The sequence below is a fragment of the Telmatherina bonti genome, assembly GCF_933228915.1.
Source record: "Telmatherina bonti genome assembly, chromosome: 14".
NCBI classification, from domain to species: domain Eukaryota; kingdom Metazoa; phylum Chordata; class Actinopteri; order Atheriniformes; family Telmatherinidae; genus Telmatherina; species Telmatherina bonti.
The window spans coordinates 41,097,542-41,110,154 of NC_136612.1; the positions used below are offsets into that span (position 1 = coordinate 41,097,542).

At 41.9% G+C, this 12,613-nt stretch overlaps 1 protein-coding gene across 1 annotated transcript in view; it reads left to right on the forward strand.

The window, feature by feature from the left end:
- fbxl19 (F-box and leucine rich repeat protein 19) overlaps positions 1–12,613 on the forward strand; it is a 126,197-nt gene that overhangs the window by 99,420 nt on the left and 14,164 nt on the right. Inside the window, exons 3-6 of the mRNA XM_079252516.1 lie at positions 1,622–1,765; positions 1,863–1,949; positions 2,016–2,201; positions 2,367–2,399. Of these exons, the coding sequence (XP_079108642.1) occupies positions 1,622–1,765; positions 1,863–1,949; positions 2,016–2,201; positions 2,367–2,399 (450 nt within the window). The remainder of the gene's footprint in view (positions 1–1,621; positions 1,766–1,862; positions 1,950–2,015; positions 2,202–2,366; positions 2,400–12,613) is intronic.

The window sequence follows — 12,613 nt, forward strand, 5'->3', positions numbered from 1 at the left end:
CAGGTCCAGTCCAGATCCAGTCCAGATCCAGTACAGGTCCAGTCCAGGTCCAGAACAGATCCAGTCCAGGTCCAGTCCAGGTCCAGTCCAGATCCAGTCCAGGTCCAGTCCAGGTCCAGAACAGATCCAGTCCAGGTCCAGTCCAGGTCCAGTCCAGATCCAGTCCAGGTCCAGATCCAGTACAGGTCCTGTACAGATCCAGTACAGGTCCAGATCCAGTACAGGTCCAGTACAGGTCCAGATCCAGTCCAGATCCAGTCCAGGTCCAGTACACGTCCAGTACAGGTCCAGATCCAGTCCAGGTTCAGTACAGGTCCAATACAGATTCAGTACAGGTCCAGATCAAGTCCATATCCAGTACAGGTCCAGATCCAGTACAGATCCAGATCCAGTCCAGATCCAGTCCAGGTCCAGCACAGATCCAGATCCAGTGCAGATCCAGTAGAGGTCCAGATCCAATCCAGATCCAGTACAGGTCCAGATCCAGTCCAGATCCAGTACAGGTCCAGATCCAGTCCAGATCCAGTACAGGTCTAGTCCAGGTCCAGTACACATCCAGTACAGGTCCAGATCCAGTCCAAGTCTAGTACAGATCCAGTCCAGGTCCAGTCCAGGTCCAGTACATGTCCAGATCAAGTCCAGATCCAGTACAGGTCCAGATCCAGTCCAGGTCCAGTACAGGTCCTGTAAAGATCCAGCACAGGTCCAGATCCAGTACAGGTCCAGTTCAGGTCCAGATCCAGTCCAGGTCCAGTACATGTCCAGATCCAGTCCAGATCCAGTACAGTTCCAGTCCAGGTCCAGATCCAATCCAGATCCAGTCCAGGTCCAGTCCAGGTCCAGTCCTGGTCCAGTACAGGTCCAGATCCAGCACAGATCCAGCACAGATCCAGTACAGGTCCAGTCCAGATCCAGTCCAGGTACAGGGAAACCACTAAGACCTGATCAGACCTGATCCCTGAGTCCAGACCTGATCCATGAGTCCAGACCTGATCCCACAGTCCAGACCTGATCCCACAGTCCAGACCTGATCCCACAGTCTAGACCTGATCCCACAGTCTAGACCTGATCCATGAGTCCAGACCTGATCCCACAGTCCAGACCTGATCCCTGAGTCCAGACCTGATCCATGAGTCCAGACCTGATCCATGAGTCCAGACCTGATCCATGAGTCCAGACCTGATCCCACAGTCCAGACCTGATCTCACAGTCCAGACCTGATCCCACAGTCTAGACCTGATCCATGAGTCCAGACCTGATCCCTGAGTCCAGACCTGATCCCTGAGTCCAGACCTGATCCCTGAGTCCAGAGCTGATCCCACAGTCCAGACCTGATCCCTGAGTCCAGACCTGATCCCTGAGTCCAGACCTGATCCCACAGTCCAGACCTGATCCCACAGTCCAGACCTGATCCCTGAGTCCAGACCTGATCCCTGAGTCCAGACCTGATCCATGAGTCCAGACCTGATCCCACAGTCCAGACCTGATCCCACAGTCCAGACCTGATCCCTGAGTCCAGACCTGATCCCACAGTCCAGACCTGATCCATGAGTCCAGACCTGATCCATGAGTCCAGACCTGATCCCTGAGTCCAGACCTGATCCCTATCTGTCTCCTGCAGCCGGTTCTTCCCCACACGGCGGTGTGTTTTGCGTGCGGTGAGGCGGGGAAGGAGGACACGGTGGACTCTGAAGAGGACAAGTTCAGCTTGTCCCTGATGGAGTGCACCATCTGCAATGAGATCATTCACCCCAGCTGCCTAAAGGTCAGTGACCCGATCCGACTCCGCTGCCAGACCGGACCCGGCCTTTGGCCTCACGATGTCCCGCTTTGAGAAAACTTTGCTGATGTTTCGTCCTCAGATGGGCAAAGCTGAAGGAATCATCAACGATGAGATCCCGAACTGCTGGGAGTGTCCCAAGTGCCACAAAGAGGGCAAAACCAGTAAGGTGAGTCCAGTCCGTCTGGTCCACGGAGTCTGGCTGCTCCCAGAGCTAATGTAGACCTGTTTCCAGGACCAGGCGGACGCCTCTGGGAAGCGCAGGCTGGATAACGGCGAGGTGGGCCGCTGGAAGCTCACAGACGACCCCCCTCCTAAGAAGAAAGTCCCTCCCTCTGTGGAGGAGGGAGGCAGGGGGGAGGGGGGCCACAAGAGAAAGAAGGAGAAGGAGCAGCCTGTGGACAGTGGACCCAAGAAGAAGGTGGGCTTAGTCCGGTTCTCCTGGGTTCTGATGTCACCGGTGAGGTGTAACGTCACCGTGTGTGTGTGTGTGTGTGTGTGTGTGTGTGTGTGTGTGTGTGTGTGTGTGTGTGTGTGTGTGTGTGGTGATTTAAGCAGCCCTGACTGTGTGTCTATTGTTCCTCAGATGAAAGGAGCTCACGAGAAACGCCTCAAAAAGGTAGGAAGAGCAGCCATCAGCTGCTCATGTCACCTGATAACATGTCATAAACTGTTCAATGCTTCACTTTCAATTCAGCTGTATGTTATTGTCCATGCACCACCTCGGCTGTTGGTCCAAACAGGTTCTGGTCTTCTGGAACCAGGACTAAGACCATCAGTTGTTCACAAAATGTCTTGTTTAGTTTTAGCAGCTGAAAAGGATTCATGTCTATCATCATGTCGATCACCATGTCTATCATCATGTCTATCATCATGTCTGTCACCATGTCTATCATCATGTCTATCACCATGTCTATCACCATGTCTTTCATCATGTCTATCACCATGTCTATCACCATGTCTATCATCATGTCTATCACCATGTCTATCACCATGTCTTTCATCATGTCTATCACCATGTCTATCACCATGTCTTTCATCATGTCTATCATCATGTCTGTCACCATGTCTATCATCATGTCTATCACCATGTCTATCACCATGTCTTTCATCATGTCTATCATCATGTCTGTCACCATGTCTATCATCATGTCTATCACCATGTCTATCACCATGTCTTTCATCATGTCTATCACCATGTCTATCACCATGTCTTTCATCATGTCTATCATCATGTCTGTCACCATGTCTATCATCATGTCGATCACCATGTCTATCACCATGTCTTTCATCATGTCTATCATCATGTCTGTCACCATGTCTATCATCATGTCTATCACCATGTCTATCACCATGTCTTTCATCATGTCTATCACCATGTCTATCATCATGTCTTCCATGATGTCTATCACCATGTCTATCATCATGTCGATCATCATGTCGATCATCATGTCGATCATCATGTCTATCACCATGTCTATCACCATATCTATCATCATGTCTATCATCATGTCGATCATCATGTCTATCACCATGTCTATCACGTCTATCACCACTTCTATCATCATGTCTATCATCATGTCTCCATCATGTCGATCATCATGTCTATCATCATGTCTATCACCATGTCTATCACCATGTCTCCATCATGTCTATCACCATGTCTATCATCATGTCTATCATCATGTCTATCACCATGTCTATCATCATGTCTCCATCATGTCTATCACCATGTCTATCACCACTTCTATCATCATGTCTATCATCATGTCTCCATCATGTCGATCATCATGTCTATCATCATGTCTATCACCATGTCTATCACCATGTCTCCATCATGTCTATCACCATGTCTATCATCATGTCTATCACCATGTCTCCATCATGTCTATCATCATGTCTATCACCATGTCTATCATCATGTCTCCATCATGTCTATCACCATGTCTCCATCATGTCTATCACCATGTCTATCATCATGTCTATCACCATGTCTATCATCATGTCTCCATCATGTCGATCATCATGTCGATCATCATGTCTATCACCATGTCTATCATCATGTCTATCATCATGTCTGTCACCATGTCTATCATCATGTCTATCACCATGTCTATCATCATGTCTATCATCATGTCTATCACCATGTCTATCACCATGTCTATCATCATGTCTGTCATCATGTCTATCATGTCTATCACCATGTCTTTCATCATGTCTATCACCATGTCTATCACCATGTCTATCATCATGTCTATCACCATGTCTATCATGATGTCTATCATGATGTCTATCATTATGTCTATCACCATGTCTATCACCATGTCTATCATCATGTCTATCACCATGTCTATCACCATGTCTTCCATGATGTCTATCATCATGTCTATCATCATGTCTATCACCATGTCTATCACCATGTCTATCATCATATCGATCATCATGTCTCCATCATGTCTATCACCATGTCTATCATCATGTCTATCATCATGTCTATCACCATGTCTATCATCATGTCTCCATCATGTCTATCACCATGTCTCCATGTCTATCACCATGTCTATCATCATGTCTATCATCATGTCTTCCATGATGTCTATCACCATGTCTATCATCATGTCGATCATCATGTCGATCATCATGTCGATCATCATGTCTATCACCATGTCTATCACCATATCTATCATCATGTCTATCATCATGTCGATCATCATGTCTATCACCATGTCTATCACCATGTCTATCACCACTTCTATCATCATGTCTATCATCATGTCTCCATCATGTCGATCATCATGTCTATCATCATGTCTATCACCATGTCTATCACCATGTCTCCATCATGTCTATCACCATGTCTATCATCATGTCTCCATCATGTCTATCACCATGTCTCCATCATGTCTATCACCATGTCTATCATCATGTCTATCACCATGTCTCCATCATGTCTATCATCATGTCTATCACCATGTCTATCATCATGTCTATCATCATGTCTATCACCATGTCTATCATCATGTCTCCATCATGTCTATCACCATGTCTCCATCATGTCTATCACCATGTCTATCATCATGTCTATCACCATGTCTCCATCATGTCTATCATCATGTCTATCACCATGTCTATCATCATGTCTCCATCATGTCTATCACCATGTCTCCATCATGTCTATCACCATGTCTATCATCATGTCTATCACCATGTCTATCATCATGTCTCCATCATGTCGATCATCATGTCGATCATCATGTCGATCACCATGTCTATCATCATGTCTCCATCATGTCTATCACCATGTCTATCACCATGTCTATCATCATGTCTATCACCATGTCTATCATCATGTCTATCACCATGTCTATCACCATGTCTCCATCATGTCGATCACCATGTCTATCATCATGTCTCCATCATGTCTATCACCATGTCTATCATCATGTCTATCACCATGTCTATCATCATGTCTATCATCATGTCTGTCACCATGTCTATCATCATGTCTATCACCATGTCTATCATCATGTCTATCATCATGTCTATCATCATGTCTATCACCATGTCTATCATCATGTCTGTCATCATGTCTATCATGTCTATCACCATGTCTTTCATCATGTCTATCACCATGTCTATCACCATGTCTATCATCATGTCTATCATCATGTCCATCATGATGTCTATCATGATGTCTATCATTATGTCTATCACCATGTCTATCACCATGTCTATCATCATGTCTATCACCATGTCTTCCATGATGTCTATCATTATGTCTATCACCATGTCTATCATCATGTCTATCACCATGTCTATCATCATGTCTATCATGTCTTCCATGATGTCTATCATCATGTCTATCACCACTCCTATGATCATGTCTATCATCATGTCTATCACCATGTCTATCATCATGTCGATTATCATGTCTATCACCATGTCTATCACCATGTCTCCATCATGTCTATCACCATGTCTATCATCATGTCTATCATCATGTCTATCACCATGTCTATCATCATGTCTCCATCATGTCTATCACCATGTCTCCATGTCTATCACCATGTCTATCATCATGTCTATCATCATGTCTTCCATGATGTCTATCACCATGTCTATCACCATGTCTATCATCATGTCGATCATCATGTCGATCATCATGTCTATCACCATATCTATCATCATGTCTATCATCATGTCGATCACCATGTCTATCACCATGTCTCCATCATGTCTATCACCATGTCTATCATCATGTCTCCATCATGTCTATCACCATGTCTCCATGTCTATCACCATGTCTATCATCATGTCTATCATCATGTCTTCCATGATGTCTATCACCATGTCTATCACCATGTCTATCATCATGTCGATCATCATGTCGATCATCATGTCTATCACCATGTCTATCACCATATCTATCATCATGTCTATCATCATGTCTTCCATGATGTCTATCATCATGTCTATCACCATGTCTATCATCATGTCGATCATCATGTCGATCATCATGTCTATCACCATGTCTATCACCATATCTATCATCATGTCTATCATCATGTCTATCACCATGTCTCCATCATGTCTATCATCATGTCTATCACCATGTCTATCATCATGTCTCCATCATGTCTATCACCATGTCTATCATCATGTCTATCATCATGTCTATCACCATGTCTATCATCATGTCGATCACCATGTCTATCATCATGTCGATCACCATGTCTATCATCATGTCTATCACCATGTCTATCATCATGTCTATCACCATGTCTATCACCATGTCTCCATCATGTCTATCATCATGTCTATCACCATGTCTATCATCATGTCTATCATCATGTCTATCACCATGTCTCCATCATGTCTATCATCATGTCTATCACCATGTCTATCATCATGTCTATCACCATGTCTCCATCATGTCTATCATGTCTTCCATCATGTCTATCATCATGTCTATCACCATGTCTCCATCATGTCGATCATCATGTCTATCATCATGTCTCCATCATGTCTATCACCATGTCTATCATCATGTCTATCACCATGTCTATCATCATGTCTATCACCATATCTATCATCATGTGTATCATCATGTCTATCACCATGTCTATCATCATGTCTATCACCATGTCTATCACCATGTCTATCATCATGTCTATCACCATGTCTATCACCATGTCTCCATCATGTCTATCACCATGTCTATCATCATCTCTATCACCATGTCTATCATCATGTCTATTATCATGTCTTCCATGATGTCTATCACCATGTCTATCACCATGTCTATCACCATTTCTTCCATGATGTCTATCATCATGTCTATCACCATGTCTATCACCATGTCTTCCATGAAGTCTATCACCATGTCTATCACCATGTCTTCCATGATGTTTATCATCATGTCTATCATCATGTCTATCACCATGTCTATCATCATGTCTATCACCATGTCTATCACCATGTCTATCACCATGTCTATCACCATTTCTATCATCATGTCTTCCATGATGTCTATCACCATGTCTCCATCATGTCTATCACCATGTCTATCATCATGTCTATCACCATGTCTCCATCATGTCTATCATCATGTCTATCACCATGTCTATCATCATGTCTCCATCATGTCTATCACCATGTCTCCATCATGTCTATCATCATGTCTATCATCATGTCTTCGAATGATCTCTATCATCATGTCTATCACCATGTCTATCATCATGTCGATCATCATGTCTATCATCATGTCGATCACCATGTCTATCATCATGTCTCCATCATGTCTATCACCATGTCTATCATCATGTCGATCATCATGTCTATCATCATGTCGATCACCATGTCTATCATCATGTCTCCATCATGTCTCCATCATGTCTATCACCATGTCTATCATCATGTCTATCATCATGTCTATCACCATGTCTATCATCATGTCTATCATCATGTCTCCATCATGTCTATCACCATGTCTATCATCATGTCGATCATCATGTCTATCATCATGTCGATCACCATGTCTATCATCATGTCTCCATCATGTCTATCATCATGTCTATCACCATGTCTATCATCATGTCTATCATCATGTCTATCACCATGTCTATCATCATGTCTATCACCATGTCTATCATCATGTCTATCATCATGTCTATCACCATGTCTATCACCATGTCTATCATCATGTCGATCATCATGTCTATCATCATGTCGATCACCATGTCTATCATCATGTCTCCATCATGTCTATCACCATGTCTATCATCATGTCGATCATCATGTCTATCATCATGTCGATCACCATGTCTATCATCATGTCTCCATCATGTCTATCATCATGTCTATCACCATGTCTATCATCATGTCTATCATGTCTATCACCATGTCTCCATCATGTCTATCATCATGTCTATCACCATGTCTATCATCATGTCTCCATCATGTCTATCATCATGTCTATCATCATGTCTATCACCATGTCTATCACCATGTCTCCATCATGTCTATCATCATGTCTATCACCATGTCTATCATCATGTCTCCATCATGTCTATCACCATGTCGATCATCATGTCTATCATCATGTCGATCATCATGTCTCCATCATGTCTATCACCATGTCTATCACCATGTCTATCATCATGTCTATCACCATGTCTATCATCATGTCTATCACCATGTCTATCATGTCTATCATCATGTCTCCATCATGTCTATCACCATGTCTATCATCATCTCTATCACCATGTCTATCATCATGTCTATCACCATGTCTCCATCATGTCTATCATCATGTCTATCATGTCTTCCATGATGTCTATCATCATGTCTATCACCATGTCTATCATCATGTCTATCACCATGTCTATCACGTCTATCACCACTCCTATGATCATGTCTATCATCATGTCGATCATCATGTCTATCATGATGTCTCCATCATGTCTATCACCATGTCTATCATCATGTCTATCATCATGTCTATCACCATTTCTATCATCATGTCTTCCATGATGTCTATCATCATGTCTCCATCATGTCTCTCATCATGTCTTTCACCATGTCTATCACCATGTCTCCATCATGTCTATAACCATGTCTATCATCATGTCTATCACCATGTCTATCATGTCGATCATCATGTCTATCACCATGTCTATCATCATATCTATCACCATGTCTATCATCATGTCTATCATCATGTCGATCATCATGTCTATCATCATGTCTCCATCATGTCTATCACCATGTCTCCATCATGTCTATCACCATGTCTCCATCATGTCTATCACCATGTCTATCATCATTTCTATCATCATTTCTATCATGTCTATCACCATTTCTATCATCATGTCTTCCATGATGTCTATCATCATGTCTCCATCCTGTCTATCATCATGTCTATCATCATGTCTTCCATGATGTCTATCACCATGTCTATCACCATGTCTTTCACCATGTCTATCATGTCGATCATCATGTCTCCATCATGTCTATCACCATGTCTATCATCATATCTATCACCATGTCTATCATCGTGTCGATCATGTCTATCATGTCTCCATCATGTCTATCACCATGTCTATCATCATGTCTTCCATGATGTCTATCATCATGTCTCCATCCTGTCTATCACCATGTCTATCATCATGTCTATCACCATGTCTATCACCATGTCTATCATGTCGATCATCATGTCTATCACCATGTCTATCACCATGTCTATCATCATGTCTATCATCATGTCTCCATCATGTCTATCATCATGTCTATCATGTCTTCCATGATGTCTATCATCATGTCTATCACCATGTCTATCATCATGTCTATCACCATGTCTATCACGTCTATCACCACTCCTATGATCATGTCTATCATCATGTCTATCATGTCGATCATCATGTCTATCATGATGTCTCCATCATGTCTATCACCATGTCTATCATCATGTCTATCATCATGTCTATCACCATTTCTATCATCATGTCTTCCATGATGTCTATCATCATGTCTCCATCATGTCTCTCATCATGTCTTTCACCATGTCTATCATCATGTCTATCATCATGTCTATCACCATGTCTCCATCATGTCTATCATCATGTCTATCACCATGTCTATCATCATGTCTCCATCATGTCTATCATCATGTCTATCATCATGTCTATCACCATGTCTCCATCATGTCTATCATCATGTCTATCACCATGTCCATCATCATGTCTCCATCATGTCTATCACCATGTCGATCATCATGTCTATCATCATGTCGATCATCATGTCTCCATCATGTCTATCACCATGTCTATCACCATGTCTATCATCATGTCTATCACCATGTCTATCATCATGTCTATCACCATGTCTATCATGTCTATCATCATGTCTCCATCATGTCTATCACCATGTCTATCATCATCTCTATCACCATGTCTATCATCATGTCTATCACCATGTCTCCATCATGTCTATCATCATGTCTATCATGTCTTCCATGATGTCTATCATCATGTCTATCACCATGTCTATCATCATATCTATCACCATGTCTATCATCATGTCTATCATCATGTCGATCATCATGTCTATCATCATGTCTCCATCATGTCTATCACCATGTCTCCATCATGTCTATCACCATGTCTCCATCATGTCTATCACCATGTCTATCATCATTTCTATCATCATTTCTATCATCATGTCTATCACCATTTCTATCATCATGTCTTCCATGATGTCTATCACCATGTCTATCACCATGTCTATCACCATGTCTATCATGTCGATCATCATGTCTATCACCATGTCTATCACCATATCTATCACCATGTCTATCATCATGTCTATCATCATGTCGATCATCATGTCTATCATCATGTCTCCATCATGTCTATCACCATGTCTCCATCATGTCTATCACCATGTCTCCATCATGTCTATCACCATGTCTATCATCATTTCTATCATCATTTCTATCATCATGTCTATCACCATTTCTATCATCATGTCTTCCATGATGTCTATCACCATGTCTATCACCATGTCTATCATCATGTCGATCATCATGTCGATCATCATGTCTATCACCATGTCTATCACCATATCTATCATCATGTCTATCATCATGTCTTCCATGATGTCTATCACCATGTCTATCACCATGTCTATCATCATGTCGATCATCATGTCGATCATCATGTCTATCACCATGTCTATCACCATATCTATCATCATGTCTATCATCATGTCTATCACCATGTCTCCATCATGTCTATCATCATGTCTATCACCATGTCTATCATCATGTCTCCATCATGTCTATCACCATGTCTATCATCATGTCTATCATCATGTCTTCCATGATCTCTATCATCATGTCTATCACCATGTCTATCATCATGTCGATCATCATGTCTATCATCATGTCGATCACCATGTCTATCATCATGTCTATCACCATGTCTATCACCATGTCTCCATCATGTCTATCATCATGTCTATCACCATGTCTATCATCATGTCTATCATCATGTCTATCACCATGTCTCCATCATGTCTATCATCATGTCTATCACCATGTCTATCATCATGTCTATCATCATGTCTATCATCATGTCTATCACCATGTCTCCATCATGTCTATCATGTCTTCCATCATGTCTATCATCATGTCTATCACCATGTCTCCATCATGTCGATCATCATGTCGATCATCATGTCGATCACCATGTCTATCATCATGTCTCCATCATGTCTATCACCATGTCTATCATCATGTCTATCACCATGTCTATCATCATGTCTATCACCATATCTATCATCATGTGTATCATCATGTCTATCACCATGTCTATCATCATGTCTATCACCATGTCTATCACCATGTCTATCATCATGTCTATCACCATGTCTATCACCATGTCTCCATCATGTCTATCACCATGTCTATCATCATCTCTATCACCATGTCTATCATCATGTCTATTATCATGTCTTCCATGATGTCTATCACCATGTCTATCACCATGTCTATCACCATTTCTTCCATGATGTCTATCATCATGTCTATCACCATGTCTATCACCATGTCTTCCATGAAGTCTATCACCATGTCTATCACCATGTCTTCCATGATGTTTATCATCATGTCTATCATCATGTCTATCAACATGTCTATCACCATGTCTATCACCATGTCTATCACCATTTCTATCATCATGTCTTCCATGATGTCTATCACCATGTCTCCATCATGTCTATCACCATGTCTATCATCATGTCTATCACCATGTCTCCATCATGTCTATCATCATGTCTATCACCATGTCTATCATCATGTCTCCATCATGTCTATCACCATGTCTCCATCATGTCTATCATCATGTCTATCATCATGTCTTCCATGATCTCTATCATCATGTCTATCACCATGTCTATCATCATGTCGATCATCATGTCTATCATCATGTCGATCACCATGTCTATCATCATGTCTCCATCATGTCTATCACCATGTCTATCATCATGTCGATCATCATGTCTATCATCATGTCGATCACCATGTCTATCATCATGTCTCCATCATGTCTATCATCATGTCTATCACCATGTCTATCATCATGTCTATCATCATGTCTATCACCATGTCTATCATCATGTCTATCACCATGTCTATCATCATGTCGATCACCATGTCTATCACCATGTCTATTATCATGTCTCCATCATGTCTATCACCATGTCTATCATCATGTCTATCATCATGTCTATCACCATGTCTATCATCATGTCGATCACCATGTCTATCATCATGTC